The 20776-nt window shown below is 44.6% G+C and overlaps 1 protein-coding gene across 4 annotated transcripts in view; it reads right to left on the bottom strand.

The window, feature by feature from the left end:
* LOC119431007 (complement C3) overlaps positions 1 to 20776 on the bottom strand; it is a 122118-nt gene that overhangs the window by 65733 nt on the left and 35609 nt on the right. For all 4 annotated transcript variants that reach the window (XM_049657796.1, XM_049657795.1, XM_049657797.1 and 1 more), the window contains exons 5-14: positions 19460 to 19606; positions 18739 to 18781; positions 18055 to 18139; positions 15733 to 15838; positions 13369 to 13602; positions 10056 to 10232; positions 8946 to 9071; positions 6734 to 6799; positions 2583 to 2789; positions 1662 to 1814 (exon numbers count right to left, since the gene is read on the bottom strand). In XM_049657796.1, the coding sequence (XP_049513753.1) occupies positions 1662 to 1814; positions 2583 to 2789; positions 6734 to 6799; positions 8946 to 9071; positions 10056 to 10232; positions 13369 to 13602; positions 15733 to 15838; positions 18055 to 18139; positions 18739 to 18781; positions 19460 to 19606 (1344 nt within the window). The remainder of the gene's footprint in view (positions 1 to 1661; positions 1815 to 2582; positions 2790 to 6733; positions 6800 to 8945; positions 9072 to 10055; positions 10233 to 13368; positions 13603 to 15732; positions 15839 to 18054; positions 18140 to 18738; positions 18782 to 19459; positions 19607 to 20776) is intronic.

Raw genomic sequence — 20776 nt, 5'->3', positions numbered from 1 at the left:
CAGCAGCAGCAGCCTATTTTTATGCCCACTGCAGGACGAAGGCCTCTCCCTCCGATCTCCAGTTACCCCTGTCTTGCGCTATCTGATTCCAATTTCCACCTGTACATTTTCTAATTTCATCACTCTACCTAGTTTTCTGCCGTGCTCGACTGCGCTTCCCTTCTCTTGGCACCCAATCTGCAAATCTAATAGTCCATCGGTTATCTACCCTACGCATTACATGGCCTGCCCAGCTCCGCTTTTTTCTCTTAATGACAATTAGAATATCGGGTATCCATGTTTGCTCTTTGACCCACACCGCTCTCTTCCTGTCTCTTAACGTTAGGCCTAACATATTTCGTTCCATTGTTCTTTGCGCTGTCCTTAACTTGCTCTCGAGCTTCTTTGTTAACCTACAAGTTTCTGCCCCATATGTTAGCAACGGTAGAATGCAACGATTGTACACTTTTCTTTTCAATGATACAGGTAAGCTCCCTGTCAGGATTTGGCAATACCTGCCTATGCACTCCAATCCAATTTTATTGTTCTGTAAATTTCCTTCTCATGATCAGGGTCCCGTGAGTAATTTACCTAGATAAACGTGCTGCTATATAGGTAATTCAATATATATAAAAGGAAAATTTTATGCAGAAATTTTCAAGGGTATTTTACAGCTGTTCCATATACACAATAATTCGTTATAAGTCGGTTCGATATACCCGGGTTCTACTCTAATGCTAAATACTTTTTACATTTAGTGCCTTTTTAAAAACTGGAAAGACTTCAGTAGAAATAAGATAGCCAATTACAGAAGATTATAGTCGTCAAAAGGAATCTCATAAATCCTCAACATTATCGACAAATATTTCAGGGAAACTACCATATATGAATTTGAGTATTGAACATTATTTATAAAGGTCATGTGCAGTCTATTTGACAATAAAACGCCTATTTACACTATTTGATTCATCTAATGCTGGTACCATCTGCATGCAACGTCCAATGAGAAGCTGAGAAACAAAGAGGTGATCCTGCCTGGTGCACCGCGACAATAATTACACCTACGGCATATCCCCAGATGCGCATAGTGCTAAGTCGAAAGGCCTAAGTGATATACTAAAGCACCGCACATCATTTAAAATTATGACAAATGCGCTTAAAATAACAAAATAACAAATTCCTTCATCTGAATAGAGACTACATATTCATAGGCTACCTGAGACGACACATGCTTAGCCGACGGCTGGTAACTATTGTGCATAAGTGAACTCTTCCATGCGTTTCTTTAGTAAGTGAATCGTCTGTGCAGTAGCCGCGGTTCTGCTGCAGTGTTATCAGGGTCTCCATTTGCTACTGCTTTTCTCCTTGTAGATTGCAAGCACTTGTTTTTGTCGCCTACAGTAGTCGAACAGAATGAATATCGGACATCGAATAGTATTTTTTTAACTGAATACAAATATAATCGCAAACACCTAGTTCAATTCATGTTAGAAACTTGCAAATATTCGCACGTCTCTAAAAATAGAGAATCTGCAAGCATAAAATTAGTTGTGTTGACGCAGGGGAGGTGTAAGTGGAGATCCCTGGCAGAGGTTTTCCTTTTGGAGGGGGCTTGCAAAATGCAAACTCACAGTTTTTATATTTAAAAAAATGAAACAGCTTGAAGTTAGATGTCCCGATACCTTATCAGAGGTAAGTAGACCGTCCTTGTCAGTCAGCGTGTATACTTGCTTGTCGACGCCCAAGATGCCCACACGCGTACCGGAACTACCCAAAATCTTCACGGAACCGTTACTCCCGGGTCGGTCGCTCTTGAAGTCCGGCTGGACTGTTATCTGCGTATGCGCAAGGAAACAGCGTTATCAATAAGAATCAATAAAAAAGGTTAATAGCAATCATTGAACTAACTTGCATGACACTTACTGCATTAAAAAGGCAATGCTACACTTGTTACTATAGTTGTGGAACGTGTCTGTATTAAATGGGCATCTTTTGGCTAATCTCCTTCAATTTGGTTAATGCGCCTCGTATAGGCGGAGTTAAGGGCCATCAAATGCTTCCCCTGCCGCTCCGTCACAGCTTTCCTTTCCGTATCGCCATTCACACCCTGCTGGAAGCTGCGCCGCTGTGCCAACTTGCAGTGATTTCAACCACACGCTCTGCTCATCATTGCGCTGAGCTTTGATTTCAACATGTCCTCCGAGAAGTCTTCGTCGTATACCGCCAGATCTCGGAGGCCAAAGGACCTGAGCAGTGGTGGCCGCTTCGCCATTTATTGGCAGCACCATCTCATCAATATCATCAAAAGTTCTTTCTTGGTTTTTGGCACCCCGGGAGGCATTGCGTAATCTGCATGTGTACGTAAATATTACGAACAGCCATCGCGCTTATGAATGCGTGACACTAAACACGAGAAAGCAGAATGGCTTTTAGGGATGTTGAAGAAACTCGCAGGCGTCTTATGAGCGGCCACTGTTTTGCGTGTTGGTGACTGCATTCCCTAGCGATTACGCACGAAAACAAGGGAGAACTCCTAGTGGTTCGGCAATAACATGACACGTGAGGGCCCACGTATGGAAGATGAAGTGACAAAGTGCGCTCACGGCGGCCGTGTGCGAGCAGGCTTCCTCAACATCGATGACGATGGAGTCTACGAGCAGGTGGTGTCCCTCGTGGAACGAGAACGTGAGCACGCGCACAGCCGGGGACATGTCCGACGTCACTGAGAAGCGCTCAAAACGATAGAACGAAGTAGAGTGATCTGCTTGCCGTAGCACGCCCGTACGTTTCACCTGGCCGTTGTGTGTGACCTGCAAAAAAAAAAAAAAAGCAGACGGCATGTCATACCCCCGTTCATCAAAAACTCATCTGCACCCAGCTTCGCCCGCACCTTTTATAGCGAAAGCATTGTGTGTCCCAAGAGGCAGTAAAGCCGGCATTGTCCGCAACGAGTGGTACAAAAATTGATGTGACGTCATCGGCGTCTTGTATGACGTCAGTAATGTAAATTAGCAGTAATTATGGGTAATTCCTTTGATTTAGGCGAAAAAAAATAAATAAGGTGAATTACAGTGAAGTAAAGTTAGTTAAAGTTAAAACAAGTTAGAGTAAGGTGATCTAAGGTGGAGTAGAGTGAATTAAGGTGATAAAAAGTGAATGAAGGTGAATTAAGGTGGAATGATGTGTGTTAGGGTTGGTACAAATGAGAGCAAGGTAGATTAAGGTGGATTAAAGCGGATTAAGGTTGATACAAATAAGAGCAAGGTGGATTAAAGTAGATTATTAATTTAAGGTGACCACTTAAAGAAGCCATCACGCTTTCACATTCAAATCACGTAAGGATAGTTGACGGACGGTCAATTTTTCAAAAGCAACTGTGGTCCTTCTTATTTTATTGCGATAGCAATTATATGGACACTTCAACCGGATTACTGCCGTCGTCGTCGCCGTCGTTGTCGCCGTCGCCGTCACCGTCGCCGTCACCGTCGCCGTGAGGTTTCCTATAGATAAAATCTTCGCCGCGAGCCGTACGCCCGAGCGGAAGCGTGCGGGGACGCGCGCTATCACGGAAAGCAAACGCACTCAATCACCCAAGCGCAAGCAAGGAAGCGGGAAGCCAGCGCCGGAGGGAGCGCGGGGGGGGGGGGGGGGGGGGGGGGGAACTTCCACTCTGCCAACAACCGCGCTCGTCGCTCGCTCACCCGCACAGTCTCTTATCTCCACACGGCTCTGACCTTTATGCGCCGTGCATTCGCCGCTCAGTTTCCGTTGAAGCGATAGGCCGCACGTACCTTCGCCTGCTGCGCGGCTTATGCGCTCGCTGCCAGCGTTTTGACAGTCGTTGGCTGCAGTCATTCAGTGTGATTCATTCATGTTTGTTTGTGCGCGCTCACACCACGCTTGTTCATTCAGTTAGTAATAGTCGGGCCACATTTTCCAACGCACGCTACACATGCAATGCTGCCCAGATCGGCAGTGCAGCACTACAGGTGTGTCCCTTCGCACGCGCTGCCCACGGTAAGCGCTTCTCATCAACACCACCGTTTCACACGCGCCTTCTCGTGGTCATCGAGTCTCTCTTCATGTCGGTCTACTTACGCCGCAGCACACGTGCTTACTTAATCAGCTCATGTTTACTACAATTCATATTGCTACCAAAGCCGCTCACGTTACTTCGTATGACATTGCTGTGTTGCTAACGCATTCATTGCTTCGCCCTTAGGGCGAAACTGTGACATTTTCATGACAGCAAAGTTGTAGTGTATTTCTCCGCACCTAATGTTATGCGCAAGATACTTCAGCTTCTATAGAAACAAATAATCAATTTTAAAGAAACCAGAAATGCACCACCTTGAAACTGAAATTGGCCCAGATAGCCTGGAGAAGTCCTTCTGAGAATTTCTTTTCGGGACGACCGTAGTGACGATGGAAAAGGCGCGCACCGGAAACAGGACCGAGCGGTAATCTCCACATTGCCGGGCAATGTGTTCGACTAAGACAAATTCAAAAGTGACGCGTGCCGGAAAAGTCATCTCACTTGTGATATTTGACTGGAGTAGCCTTTGCGCAATAAAACTCCATTAATAATAATAATAATAATAATAATAATAATAATAATAATAATAATAATAATAATAATAATAATAATATAACCTATCTTAGGCAAAAAAACACAAACAGAAATTATAGATTACGTCATGAAACTTCTTGCTGCTGCAGCAAACTTCATGCTAGAATATATGTGGAGCCGCCAATGAGAATTCTACACACTTTTTTTTTATACCCTGTAATGCCCAGTGTATGCTACGCTGAGTTTGTTATCTCAAAATTTCGATTTAGACACGGGAAAGTTTACGCATAGCCTGTATTAGCATTTTTGTTAGGCTGGGGCGAGTTTCCTGCGGCGGGCTGTTCAGAAAACAGATGATTAATTACGCAAATAATATTAGTATTAGAATACTCTAACTACAATAATATTTCATTGTTTTTGGAAAAATGACTCTTCAAGGCTAGAAGTAAAGGCGAGCAAGTTTATATAATTTTCTTCGTTGGAAAGTGTTTGCGCATTACAGGGTTAAAAGTAACTTCACAATATGTCGCTTGACTGCTCCCTATCTGACGTCATGAGAGGCAAGCACAGTGTGGCCAGTAGAAATAATCGGTTTCACGACGCGTGTCGAAAGTTGCGGGTGCAAACTGCGAGGAGTATCAGATGTGAAAACTGTGCCACCTTTAGCGGCGGTTTTCCGTGCACGCGACCTCATTGACTCAAACAAGCTCTTCCTTCTGACAATTCCATTCCTTTATGTCATTGAAGCCACTATTCTAGAGGGAGAATTTGAATTGAGCTCGACATGCACTGCGCAGTGCAGACAAACGGTACGCAAAATACATGTCCACATTGCATGTCTCCGAAGATAACAAAATGGGTGCCAAGAGATCGAAGACAACCGCTGATTAGGTGGTGTGAACACGTCAAGGATTTTGCCGGCATAGGCTAGAGTCAGTTGACTCGCAAGACAAAGAAAATCGCTGGCATGATCACATGGCTGACGATGAGGATGACATCACTGAAGCCGCTGTATTTAGCCGTAATGCCCTACGTTTGCTGCAAAACAAACATCGCCTTTTCTGAAATGGAATGCAGACGTGCCCACGTTACCTGGTGAGAATGCAAGGTTTCAAGCAGTCTAGTGGTTTGGGCTACAGTTGGCACACATTTCGGCTAAATATACGGGCTCGGAGTAAAACAGCCCAGCAAGTAAAGGACCGCATAAATGTGCAAATGTGCTTCGTATGAGCTGTGCTTTCGACGTTTAGTTGGCGTTGAAGCGACAAGATAGACAGCGCGAAGGTTCATTTGCCCGCTGCGCTGCAGGCGCGCTTTCTCACTCCGACGTTTTCAGAGCGAGTTTCCGCTGGTCATCGAGCGAGATGTGTTCATGTTTATCTGTGCGCGCGTGACACTGTGCTTGTCTATTTAGTTAGTAAGCGAATGTTTACAACTATTACGGCCCATTAAACTACTATCCTTGCTTCGTCTAGCTCTACTAATTTGCTATTGCAATCGATGCTTCTCCTTTTCGGCGAAACTATGACTTTATTAACAAAATACCCCTTATAACGAAGTACAGTAAGATTCTGTCGCGGCGACTTTACTGTAATGAATATTTACTGTATAGGGCCCAAGCAGAATATAGGGAACCCGGATTTCGAAAATTACTCTCTGTCGAACACATTAAACTTACTGACCGATACTCATGCAAAAGAACTCCCTCATAACGACATAGACGTTGGCTATATCACACTTGGGTCTTCGCTGCCAGCCCGAGAAAGTCATTTGCATACCGTAAATGCACAATCAAGGAGAGTTAATTTTCGTTGGTGGAAGTACTCTCTGCAGTGAATGTGCCGAGCCAGTATACTGTGATGATATTAAGGGAAGTGGACAAGGCAGGTCTTCATAATCTCGCGCATCGAGAAGGCCACTATTATTAACGCTGAGGAACAGCTCAAGGTACACGCACAGTTACTGCCTACTACGCGTAGTTTTGTTTTTAATAAATGGATTCCTTGCTTGCACTTTTTCTACACCGAGGAGAACATATCTGTGTATCACGAACGCGTTACAAGATTTCGTTATAGGCGAGTTTGAGAGCATCAAATTACTTGATATGACGAATGATTGTGAATAAGCCCGTTCCTTATAACAGTGTTAGACTCTATCAACATTTTCTTTTCAGTCATGACTCACAAGGTAATAGGCAGGTGATGATGTTGGCGGATAGATCCCGACACGCAATAAAATGTCGCCTCCAACCTGCAAGCAGAAAACAAAAAGGGTTAAGATGGATTCGTGACTCATATGATATGGGTTGACACATGTCGAGACACCTTAACACGACAAAAGCGGTTAAAGTAGCTACAGGCTTAATGCGAGCAAAGGCTAGGCTATACCAAAGACCAAAGGCATAAAAGCTTGTATTGTATGCAGTGGGCCAGTAGGTGACATGTCACGACCGAGGATCGCTCATATTAAGCGAGGGGTGACGTTGTACGCAGAGAGCGAGTTCGAAGGTGAGAGCATAAACTGAGCTTCAGGAAATGCAATTAAGTTTGAAAGGTCGGTGCAGTCAATTCACGCGCTAGCGATGGCCACCGCCCCGCCCCCACTTCGCTTTTCAGAAAAGCCAGCACAAGAATGATTGCCGGTATATGGATTTGATTCCACTCCGTCCTTATGGTTTAGAACGACCGCCTGCATTCAAATCCATAAGGCTCCCTTTTCAGGACAATCTTTTTTGTATGAAGCTAACAGGTCTTACTTCACATGTGATTTACCCTCTTTGGTTATATTTGTTTACACTATAAAAAAGACTAACTAGGCGTGTTGACTGTTACTTGCCATACACAAGGCTATTCTTAGTCACAGGTATATTGGAAAATGACGTAATTTACCTAAGCGCTGAAATTTAATGTCATAAACGGAATTTGTTGAAAACGAGAAAAACTAACCGCTCCAAAGAAACGTCATGAGCTTAGCACAAAACGAAGCTGTAATATATGAAAGAGTACAAGAAGTTTCAGTGTCTGCTACTCAAAAAGAAGAGAGGAAACATGGCTAAAAACATGACGGCCATGAGATTCTTCCAGCGCCTGCAGTTGCGTCCTGCGCTACCGCTACGCGAAAGCGTAGCCTTCGAGATTAGTTTCGTTACTCTGAGGGAGCCGTCGCTGGGTGTTGCATTGTGTAGCAAAGTCCATGTACCACCCGTGATTCTACAGTAGCCGAAAGACTACAACATCATCTTCCTCTTTGGTGACCTTAGGCCGACACTTTAATGTGCGAAACGGCCTCTGAGATTATTGTCTCCAAACACGGCCTCCGCCGTAGGGCAGGGCGCTCACTACGCGCAGCCGATCTCGAAGGCCCAGCTGAAAAGTGACGATGATGAAGCCTACGACGTAATCAGGAAAATAAAAGAAGGTCGACAGAGTAAAAGTGAGCCCGACATCTTGGGCAACTGCTTCTGAAACTATCTTCCCCAGCTGCTCTGTAAACAATCAGCGCCAATTGCCCCTTTAAGTCCCTCATTATTTTTCGCAAAATACGTACCACTAGCCACCCAGAGCTGAGAAGTTGAATGTAACGTATCTTAAAACGTGCTTGGTGTGAAAAACGGAGGAGATAAAATTGAAACGAAATAGAAATGTCTTGAGCTCGGAATAATAATGATGATATAAGTTTATTATCTAGTTAATCATTATTATTTCGTATTGTTTTTATATATTATTACACAAACAATATTCGCCCAAATAACATTGGAGAAAACTGCAAAATGTGAGTTTTGCGTCTGCTTGCTGTCGCAGTAAATGGTTCAAATGAACTCTGGGAATCATCGCAGTTTGGTCTTGTTTAGATTATCTTTTTATTTTGCCGACTTTTTAATATATCTGATCAAAACATCCCAGGCTCTCAAGAAATGTCTCGTTCTAAAAGTTTGTAGAAGCGAACTTTCTTCCTTGAAACAACAAAACAAGCACTGCTCAAAAAAGGAGACAAAGAGAAAACAACACGCACGAACGGCACACACTCAGCGCAATGTGTGTCCTATCTTTTTCTGTCCCCGTCTGTTCTGCGATGAATGGCCAACATGCCCTAGCCTCTACTGTTGAAGCAACAAATTTCCCCAAAAGATAAGTTAAATGGTGGCCAAGCAGAATAATGTTCTTTTTCTTTAATTAGGAGGACTAGCGAGAAGGCATATGCAGCAAGAAAAAATAATTAAAGGAAAAGCAAATACAGAAAGCAGTCCTCTGTGACGTGGGTGGTGAAATAAACGCAGATTTCGATGTTTTCGGCATTTAACCAACAGCTTACAGGATCTCTGCGTTTCTGGTGTACGATAATGTAGATATCAGAGTTAGTTGGCGCCGGCTTAAAGTATCACCTTCAGATGACGTACCTTTACGGGTCTACCTGCGTCCGCCGACTCCAGGAATATGACTGCATTGACCTGAGACGTGAAGGCTTCCATGTAAATCTGTCCAGTGGCTTGTTGATGGGGATCGCTCGGTAGCAAGGTCCGAACCTGCGAACATATGGCAGCGTTAATATAGAGCCCATATGTGTAATGACTGATAACTTGTATTACAGTAAATGTAGCCCCATGAGGGCATGAAAAAGTGTGAGCGGAGGGAACGAGGTAGAAAAGAAGGACGTTTTGCCTCGTATGAGGCTCGCCTTGAAGCCTATTATATAAGCCTCGTTTCTTTCGCGTCGTAACCGTTTTTAATCGATCGTGATTGATTGATGGATTCTATTGCCACAAAGTCCTAATAAACTTTGCCTTTCTGATGACATACTTATAGCTAGCGCAAATTATATCCGTTACCTATTGCTCGCGTAGAATGCAAAAAAAATGTAAATGTCCTAATCATTCCTCGCATAGATAATATCATTGCTAAGCATTCTTCGCCTCTTGCCAGGAATTTCGTGTAATGTTATGTAGCTATATGGTCATGGCAAATAAGTAACAGCACACCGAAAACGAAGACGAAAGACGGCGTGGACACAACGCAAGCGCTGACTTTTAACTGGAAAATTTATCGAATAAACGAGTTAATATATCCTTTAACTGCGCGTGCGCCTGCAAGGCAGTGAACAATTCATGACACACATTCGTGGTTAGGTCAGGTGACACTGAAAATAATAAATTAACAGCAATTTAGCTAAAGCAACTTGCTGCGCTGCACAAGTACAGCGCTGATTGAAACGCGATAATCGGCGCGCATGGATGCGGGTGGCCGGCGTTTTTTGCGCCACCGGTGTGCGCTGGATCATAGCTGGTTACTCGACAGGCTGAGGTATAGCGAAGGAATTGCGCCGGATATAAGGCATCCTTTGGAAAGTCTGGTAGTCTGGTAGTAGTTTCTGGTAGTATGAAAATGGGGACGTGCGAAGGTTGTGGGAACCGCCTTATGCAGCTGCTGTTCTTGGTGTACGGAGTTGCTCGGACAACACTGCAATATTTTTTTTACGCCGTGCTTACGCCACGGTGCAAAATATTTCTTACCATTGCCACAATACGGTTGTGTTGACCCTCTGTGAGCACATTGAATGCAATCCGTCCTCTGGAGTCCGTGGCAGTCACGTCAGGGTCAACGGGAACGTTCAACCCCTGGTCGCTCTCGGCTGTTATGGCGCAAGGAACCAGGGCAGCTGGCCGGCCATTGGCGTGCTTGATATCCGCCTGCGATAAGCGGCGAGGCAGCGAAGATAAAGTTTCTCGGCGCACCATTCCAACCCGGCCATAACCGCAGAGCGTCCTACAGAAACGGTTAGAGAGAACTGCCAGCGTTCATCTATCATGGCAATGATCAGCAGTAGCATGGATTTGTCGATTCTACGTTCTTGGGGCTTCAGACGTTGTTATGACGCAGTTTATCACCATTTATGTTCCTGGATAAATGGTTATTTTCAAAGCCAATGAAGATTATTTGTGCGCAGTTGCACTGTCGTTGAGAATTATTGCGTATATAACGACATATTTTGTTGGAAATGGATCATTCTTTAAAGTCAGAAAGCCGTTCATAGTCATAATAACGAAATCGAAGGCATATTTATATACACCCTTGACTCACATATACGGGGTGATCATTCTTAGTTTTATAAAACTTTTTTTTTAAACTCCCCTGTCACAGATAGCACACTTCTAAACTTTGAGCTGGTCTACTCGAAGAGGCGGACGTTACTTGCGCGAGAAATCCAAATGCATAATCGACTAATTCACAAAATTTTGCTAATTAAATTTCTAAGGCTGCGTATGGCGCGGCTGAGAGCGGCCAGGCGGGCCATATATCTTGAAAGCGATCTGCAATGAGTACAGTCTAGGGGCGCCGAAGGCTGATAGCTTCGTGTGCGCTGTGTTCTCGCTGCTTAGTTCGCGTTAAAGCGAGAAGGTCAATTCCCTCGCTGCTGCTACCACGCTTCCTCACTCCAGCGTTTCGATAGCGATTGTATGCTGTCATCCAGTGAGATGTGTTCATGTTCGCCTGTACGCGCGTGAAACGATGCTTGTTATTTCAGTTAGTAAGCGAACATTTACAAGCTTATTCGGCCGATAAAACCACTATACTTGCTTCGTATAGCTGTCGAATAATTTGCTACCACAATCGATGCTTCGCGTTGCGGGGGAAACTGCGATTTTTTTTTTTTTTTGGGGGGGGGGGGGGGGGGGGTCATGTGATTTAACCTCAAAAGCTGCTCACTGAATTGTGAGGGACGCTGTAGTGAAGGACCCTGGATTAACCCTGTGATGTCCCACTGATCATTTATGCTAGGCCAAGTTTGATACCACAAGATTTTGATTTATGCACGGGAAAATTGACGCATAGTCTAGAGTAGCGTTTTTATTGCTCTGGAGCGAGGTTTCAGTTGGGTAGTTTAGTAAACCAATTAATAAATAATTACTATATTAATTACGATCTCGTTGTTCTTGCACAAATGCGCTCTGCGTGACAAGAAACAAGGGTGAACGAATGCTAATTTTTACCGATGTGGAACTGTATGTGGAAATGATAGGGTCAATTTTGACCTTCTAGGATTCATAAGCGGATTCCCACAGCAATGCATACATGAGCTGTATTTCATTGCGTATCCCACTGAATGTGGCCGCAGTGGTAGGAACTCAAACCCGCGACCACGTGCTCAGATACAAAATGCCATAGCTGGTGAACTTGTGCTCAGAAAAAAATAGAAGACACTCTTATCAACAACGACAGCAGGCAGCACAGACATGGGTCATCTAATCGAAACTGAATGGTCAAGTCCATTCGCTGTATTAAAGCGTGGCTTTCTATGGCTCACTGATTCGTCCGTGACCGCCAAAAACGCACTGCAGGAAAGCCAGCTTACACAATGAAACTATCTGCGCACACAATAGAACAATCTGCGCATCTACGCACACAATTACAGAACACTACAATTTACAATCGCAGTTGTACCGATAAGAACAATGGGAACTGCAACGCCACGCTATCCAGACGAACTGTATATATCTGCATTGCATTACGCGCGCCACGCAATGCATTACCAGCCGTTACCACGGGTAGGCCACGAGTGCTGCGCACGGCAGAAGAAGAGGCTGCCGTACGCGAACGTAAGCGCGGGCGCCATTGTGCCTGGAAGGCCGATCCCGTGTATCGTCAACGGCATGCAGTCCGTGAAAGTGTGAGTGTGTGCGTGTAATCAACGGCTACATGGTCTAAAATAAAGGGTATGCAACTTAACGAAATGTGTCTTCATTCAACTTCAACATTCAAAAAATACAATCCTAAACAAGCAATCAAATCGCATATGCATCGCATCGGATGGCTCAGCATTTCTTGGGTTCGTTGCATGGTCGTTGCACTTTGATTCAGTTTGCATGGGCGAAAGCTTCGCGTTCAACTATCTTCCTTTGAGAAAGGGGCTTAGATTTATACGTACCCGGAAAGATTTCAGAGTAATCGTTCGTGCTCGCCTATACATACGAGAATGTACAAAACTATTCGTGTCGCGTGCTGCTATCTAATTTGACCAGACTTGTTCGCCATAGAATCGGCGACAACATTCAAGAAACTGGGATAGACGTGGTGCTTCTTGCGCCGACTGATAATTGATAACAGGGATTATTCGCTGAGGAAATGGTCGGCGACAAACATGTTTTTAAGAATGTACGCGTGCAGCCTGGTAGCATAAATTAACATTCATGTTACGAAATGCAAGATTCTGAGCATCTGAATGACATATACTAGGGTAAGCTTAGTCTTAACATTTCATACATTACAATTATTTCAATAAGGTAGAAACCTGAGCCGGTTACTGCATCATACTTGAGATTTCGGACGACAAACGCTTAGACGAACCACAAACAAGAGTGTGCTATGCTTGTGCCTCTGTTTTTCGTGTTTTTTCTAAAGAATTGTCGTCTGAAATCTGATAGTTATCATCGACCCAACGACTTTGTACAGGCCCCTAAAAAACATTTCACCCGCAAAATCTCGTGAAATATGCATGCTCAACACGTATGGAATAGTGTTAATAACGAGCTTGGATACCTAAGCCGAATATTTTTTTTTCTCCCGCCTGACTAGACGAATAGACAGGCCTGGACTGGATTGGATTGGACTGACCTGACAGACTCGGCTGACTGAAATGCATAAGATTCATTAGTATACCCATGGTTAGAGTCAAATTTCGTTACCATTTAAACAGCTCACTGATGGCGCCACCGGACGGTATGTATTATCCGGTGGCGCTTTACCCATCATCACCCCTATCACCGACATGATGTGGTGTTTGTTTTAGAAAATCTTCTACTCTTGTCTACGCACAGATAACCATACCTTGACCGTTTTTGGACCACCAGGCTTGAAGTTCCGGTCAGTGTGGTGAAAGCTGACGAGGTAAGGCGACGTCGCGTACACGGCCGAGTCGTCCACGGCTGTGACGCGCTCGCTCGTCGCCTTGTCGAGCACGTCGGCTTCCACCACGAGCCTGGAACCATGAAACAAGCGATGCCGGCTCCAGCCCCATAGTAGGTAGTTCGGCACGTCGAAGGTCACCTCGCCTTGCACAAGCTGCGTTGGAACAAGCGCAAGAAAAGAAATGATATACAGGGATTTGATGCTCCGACACGTCACAATGGGTCATGAGGAAAGCCGTAGTGATGGGCTCTGCAGATTAATGTTTGACCATGTAAGGTTCTTTAATGTGTACCCAATGAACGGTGCACGGGCATTTTTGTATCCCCCCCCCCCCCCCCCCATCGAAATGTGGCCCCAGCAGCCGAGGCCGAAGGCGCGCAATAAAAACGATACAGTCGACTGTATGACGGGATAATGCACCTATCAATGAACACGCCAAATTTAAATAAATATCAGTTGCTAGTACACTCCAGCATGTGTCATTGTGTGCCTTGGTAAATCGCGATCAACAAAAATCGAGCCCCTATGCTTCCCTTCTTCTCGTTACCGAATCCTTGTCTTTTAGCGTACACCTATTTTAGCGTACAGCATGAATTAGAAAAACCCCCAAGAAGCAGCAAGCCTAAAGATGTATCAGGACTTGTTGCTGGGCCATTTGGTTCATCTCGTTCCGTAGTGTTAGGACGCAACCAAGGAAGAAAAAAAACGGATCAGGACAGGAAAGAGCGTTCTTGAACGCTCTTTCCTGTCCTGATCCCTTTTTTTTCATGAATTTTTTTTTCATGATTTGGTAATGACGACAAAGTCCACGAAGGCAAAGCGATTGCTGGCGCCCATTTATTCTCAAATATCTTTCTTTGTGTGGGCACGCATACTGCCACTACATTCACGGGGGTCATAGAAGCGAATATCTGTGCAAAACTTCGCCATGTGCCGGAAACGCACCATACTTCAAATTTTGCGGGTTATACATAATTTTGTGAGGTGGTTTCCAAGCTTTGTGCGAGCCGCCTGCTGATGTCGGCGCTTGCTTTTGTCTGTGCATTTCACGCCGTTCCTGTTAGGGCGTGAATTAAGCAAGACTTGGCATGATCCGCCCACAGAAACCGGCCTCAATCGCTCGGTCACTTAGATTTAGGTGCCCGCATAGAGAACCCCAAGTGATTAAAATTAATCTGGAGTCCCCACTAGGGCGTGATTGATAATCATATCGTGTTTGTGGCACGTACACGAAAGGATACATTTATATTTAGTTTTTTTTTTTCTGTGCCGCAGTCGGCCACAATACCGTTTCGCCGCGATAAGTCACAAGTATAATGGGGATCACTTTGCCATTTGGTTCTGAAACTTCGCACCCTGTTTACTGGCAGGAACCAGTGTTGTGCGTATTCACATGATATCACCTAACAAGCGAGGGCATTCAATATAATTATACGAGAGCACACGGAGGACAATGTTGTCCCTGACTATGTATCTAGTGTTGGCTGCGTTAGGAAATGGACAAATAACTCAAAGGATTTAATATGTCCGTCCAAGGCAAATAGTCAAGGTGAAGTGCCACATCAATGCGCAAACGCACAACGAATGACTCAGCTAAGGCGCAGCAAGATTAAAGAAAGGTTTCCTTGCGGACTTAAAAAATAATCCGTACGTTTTACTGCGTGAAGGCTGCATGCCATTGCCTGCTGCGTGACGCTTCTGACGGCTCAATAGAGCGAGATATTGTGCGTGGAGTGTAGACGAATAAATTATTCAATTATTTACTCGTTATAGTACACGTAGATGCCACCTAAGCAGACATTACCATAGCTATAAGCAGTGATGACTAAAATGTTAATTGCAGCGAACAGAAAAACAATGCGGAGACGCTTAAGCATCGCCTTTAGGAGTACTACAACGTGACAGCATTAAAGGATGCCTGACTGATTCTCATGCTTCCCAGCAACTGCAGCTTATGGAACCGTAATCCATATCAGGAAACTCTTGCGGCGAACGCTATGCACGAAAAGAGCTTTCTGGTTCTTTTTTTTTTCTTTCTCCCGCAAGGCCGGCGCCGCAGATGCGTGGAGGCGAGCGCCATCTGGTGGTGCTGCAAGGAACCGAGCGCCGCTCTTTGATTGGTAGAAACGCGGCGCGCCGTGCTATGATAGGTAGATAATTTTGGCTCAAGGTCAACGACCAAACGACGCCGACGATGCCGGATTTCCTGCGCCATGGGGCCCTTAAAGCTATTGCTTTAAATACTAGTCGCTTCACAACGTGGAAATGATAGCAAGGACTTACTTCCTTCGTCATTGCCGTTCCAATTGTTCGTTCTGCCCCGGTGCTCCGGTCTCTGATTTTAAATTGACAGGTCGCTGAGCCTTGCACTGGCTTTCCGTACGGGTACCTACAAAGAACAGAATACAAATACAAAAAAATTAGGGAAGTAACTCTTTGTGAAAGAATTTATTCCAGTCACTGATCTTGCATTCATGCAGCGTACGATTGATGGAGTGGCCGAGTAACGCACACCGCGACTCACTGTGTCGAGGATGACGGAATGCGACGCAAGTATTGCAACGACCCTGTTGCAGTGACCTAATTGGTGAACCTAATTAGTCGGAAATAATTTTCCTGGGCGAAATCAATGTAATCGTAATTGAATTGTAATGTAATCGTAACTTTAAAAACGGTTGAGGAAGCAATTTTATTAATCTTATTAATAATTGATTGGGCTTAAGTAATTTAATCGTATTTAATTTTAAGTAGGCTTAGGTGATTTTATTTATAATTAATTAATTCTGATTAGTTCTAGCCAATTTACAGTTAATCAATCAACATTAGGATAGCTATTTTTAAGTTTATTAAGTATTCTTGATTATGCTTAATAAATTTATCCTTAAATAATGCGTGATTATATGTTTGTTTAATTAAATAGTTAATTATACGTCATAGGTTCCCTTACCACTCTTAAGTCGTAAGGATTCTTATTTAGGCCTAAATAATTTCATCGTAAATAATCTGATCCCGTGTTTTATTAATGTTAATTACTCCTAATACCTCTTCAGTACTCACTATATATTGTCATAATCATAAATATTAGTAGTCAAACGCAGTCATAATGCATTCTCAGATATACAGAGTGTTTCAGTCAACTTGGGCCAAAGTTTAAAAATATGCATATGATACGTAGCTGGACAGAACCAAGGTAATGTTGTTTGCCGTCGCTTGGAGATACTCAAGACTATTTTTGCATTCCGCCTAATTAGATAATTAGTCATGATTATTTAATGAACTTCACAAATATTATAATTAGATGAAGAATGTCAATGAGAAAGTTGTAGAGTGACATGAGAAACTCCCGATACAGCTTACTGTTGCTCAATACACGCTACATAAAAGTGTTTTTCCGAGTGTGAAAGATGCCCGCGAATACACGCGAAGCGCCTCGAGCGGCCAGTCGCGCGACAATTTTGCGCAGTGGGCCAGGGTTCAAATCCGGCAGGAACTGGGCTGCTTTTTTTTTTTCTCATTCCCCGCGATAGCAGCTACGGACACCGGTGGCGGAAGTGGCGGCGGAAGCGGCGGTGGCGGACACCATCGTCAACCGAAACGTCTACTGGAATGAGCCCATAACTGTTTACGCCGCTAAATTCATCGGGAGCCCTCCGGATTCCCATTAAAACAGTCATTTGCCTTACACACACATGAGACTCACATTATCATAATTCGTTCGGATAGTCAGGGAGCATTACGTGCTTTTACAAAAAAAAATGAACTCCCGGATCATATCCCCATAACACTGATGCAATACATGCACAAACATCTAACGTTAGAGGTTCTTCAGGAGTGGGTACCGTGTCATTAAAGGATAGCGGGAAATGAACAAGCTCACGACTTAGCTCGAGATCTCCTAACGCCAAGAATCCCCACGAAGTGGCCCAAGGCCTATTAGACCAGAGGAGGTGTCAGAGCCGAAAATCAAAAAGAAAGGCGTAATCAGCTCAATGATTATAAAACCAACATGCTCACGTTTCCATCCCCATCGCAAACACACATGCACACACTATAGAGGACGCTGTACTAAACCGCCAGTCACAAACCCTTGCATGAAACAAAGATGCGATCCAACACAACATTCGGAGCAGACGTGGCCAACCAGCGTGTCAGGTATGCGGCAAATGATTTAGGACAACTATTCTATAAGTCACTGCTGCGGTATCTGCATAAAACAGACATGTATACTTATATTTAATTTCATACTGAAGTTTCGCCGCCGGGCAACGCCCAATTGAATAAAAAACATGAAACGAATTTTATACTTTCTTACCACCAGCGGGTTATCACCATCATATAATATTTAGCAAGATTATATGATGGTGATGACCACCCAGTGGCTAGAACAATGACGGAAACGCCACAAATGCAGTTGGAAATACATTTTCGTGCTTGTCTGTTTGTTTGTTCAGTGCTTTCTGCATACTATTTCTTGTCTACATAGTGAAGTACACCACCACCGATGCCTCTGGCTGTTCATGGGCACGGTACACAAATGAATGCATGAATGAATGAAGAGGCCCTGTAAAAAATATCGCTGTGAATAGACGTACTACTCATGCTTACTTGGCTTCAACTGTGACTGTCACGAGATTTGAGTCCGGCAGAATGACGCTGGGCACCGCTATCCGTGCTGAGAACGTCGGCAGGACTAATGAAAAACAGATACACACCTCACATAAGTCTATGCGAACTGTTAATAGAATACACAAAGAACCTAAGAACCACCTAACACTAGACCCTTAATGGCTCAAAAAGACTTCAACATGCGATCTTCAACTGATGCACGACTCTTCAGATGGACCACTTAAGGGACCCAGTATTTTAGGCTCAGCGGATATGGCGCTCTGATGCAGACAAGGAGGTCGCGGGTTCACTTTCAGGTGGAAAAATGATGGCTTGGTCTTCGTTTTCTCTTCTTGCGATCAGCCTCTTGAGTAAGAAATCAGAAAGTTTACTTTTGAAAGAATAGATTATCAGCCAAAGCTGATTTATGGTTTCTCTTTAGTGTCCTTTTAAGCAAGCAAACAGCTAGAATTGGTTGCGCTGACGAATATGCTATAGAAGCGGCACATCTGTCCGTTTACTAGATTCAAAATGTTTCTCTGAGTGCACCCTGAAAATTTCTAGCGCGAATATCACGAGCTGTCAGTTCAATTTGATCAGAGTAAACATTCTTTTCTGTTATTCAGGGCAGTGCCTCTGCAAGTGCGATAATGGCGGCTAATGAAGCACTGAAAGAAAACTCACCGTACTCTTGAAGCTCAAAAGTGATGTTGGTCTTTTGGCTGAGCTGCAAAAAGAAAAGGAATATTCAAATGTTAGGAAGGAAACATCGTGGAAGGTTGGTGAAACGAAAGCATTTTGAGGTGGTCACGAGCCAGACAACGACCAGTTCCTGCAGCCAGAAAAGTTGTAATGAAAGGCGTGAGCGTGCAGATTGTGATACTAGTACGATATACTCATTAAAGATGACAGACGTGTAGTGCTTATTCACGCGCTTTATGTCTCAATCTGCCGTCATTGTACAGTTGTGACTGGTAGGACTACCGAAAGCATGTGATGCGTAACACCTACAGTGGCAGAGACATGAAAATCAAAGGCGAATCAGTTGATAATAATTTCACCAGGAGTGTCTAGACAGTGCCAGTTGATAAAGCCTATAAGTGATTGAGAGGCAGAACCAGCATATCATAATGTCGTAATCGGCGGTAGATGGTGGACTGAGAACGAGGTTGATGTAGATGTCGGTGAATAATCATCGATGGTAGCGCGTCATAATACTATAATTCTATCCCACTACAGTCGCCCACATGCAGCATGATAACCTCTGAACTATTTACCTGTTTTCTCGCCTAAACTATAGGTCCGAGCATCAAACAAAACATCTGACAGAAAAAAAAAGTATTTGCGTAAAAATAATTAAATGTAAAACGTTAAAGTATGCCGGTAACTGAAGAAAAGGGCTTACACGGAATCCGTAAGAAACGACGGCTGTCCACATACCAAGCATCGGTGAGGCGGGGAAAGGGTAGGAGTGACTAAACATGCCTGTCGCCGTGGTGGTGTTGTCCCTGGCACTCAGCGACGTCTCATACGTCACCACTCCTTGCGGATTCTGCACAGCATTGCGTAAGGCTGTTGTATTAAGCACTTAGTCATCCTGTATAAATTCAAGTCACGCCAATCGCAGTATAGCAGAAATACATAGGTGATATTAGTAAACCAAGAATGAGAACAAAAAGCAGCAGCAGGTCCAATGAGTTGGAATCTACATACAGCGAAGCTGTGTGTGAGTGCATAAAGAGACGAAACACGCGTTTGTACTTTCCTGGTTGTTTTATTTTTTTTTACAGCGTAAGCTGTTATGGGCTCATTGCAATAGCCGTTTCGGTTCGCGATGGTGTCCGCCGCCACCGTTGGGGACCGTAACCGCTATCGCCGGCAATGCGAAAAATGTACCCGGTTCCAGCCGAGATCGAACCCACGTCCGCTGCGTGGGAGCCAGATACTCCATCACTGAGCCAAGCAAGCGCTTGCCTTCGGGCAGCGAAAAAATGCCCGATAAACGCATCCTAGGCAGGCGCACAGGCACAGACAACCCGAGCCTCCGCCAGTATGGTGGCGCCATCTAGGTAAGGCGCCTGCAAACGCAGCGTGCGCAGGCGCCGACGACGAGATACGATTCAGACGAGGCGCGCAATCAACGCGATTTCGATGTGAGATGTGCGCCACGTATTCTGGATACCTCTTCGGTACACGTTATGGCGTCTCCTCGTAAGGTACGAACCGCCGCTGAAGAAGCGAATCGTAGAGCTACGTGCGTGGCTACAAGCAAGCATCATCGGGCTCATCAGATTGCTGTGCAGAGAGCATTACAAGCCGCAGCTCGCCGTCGACGCCGGGCGGACAGTTCAGACCGTTCTCGTCAAAAAGAGGCAAAGAGACTGTCGCGAATACCCTGATGTGCGTGGTGCCGAATTTGGAGCTACTCTTGAGCCTGTTCTGCGTGTGCCGTGCAGGCCTGTGATATTTTTCGCTCGCACGGTTACCACTGCCGCTGGATGCGCGGAGGAGAGCGCCATCTGACGGTGGTGCAAAGAACCCACCGGCGAGGTTCGCAAAGAAAACCTTAGATTTTAAAAGAAAGGCTCGTCCCGCTGTCCCCTGCTAATTCAGTGGGCGGCATGTGATCACAATGTTCACACGCAGATCAATAAGAAATGCAAACACGATTAAGGCACACACATAGACACGCATATGTACCTTTGACATATGAGCGTTTCTA

This window comes from Dermacentor silvarum, chromosome 10, assembly GCF_013339745.2.
Source record: "Dermacentor silvarum isolate Dsil-2018 chromosome 10, BIME_Dsil_1.4, whole genome shotgun sequence".
Classification (NCBI taxonomy): domain Eukaryota; kingdom Metazoa; phylum Arthropoda; class Arachnida; order Ixodida; family Ixodidae; genus Dermacentor; species Dermacentor silvarum.
The sequence above is the reverse complement of the archived record's forward strand: the minus strand, read 5'-3'. Positions and strand labels throughout refer to the sequence as shown.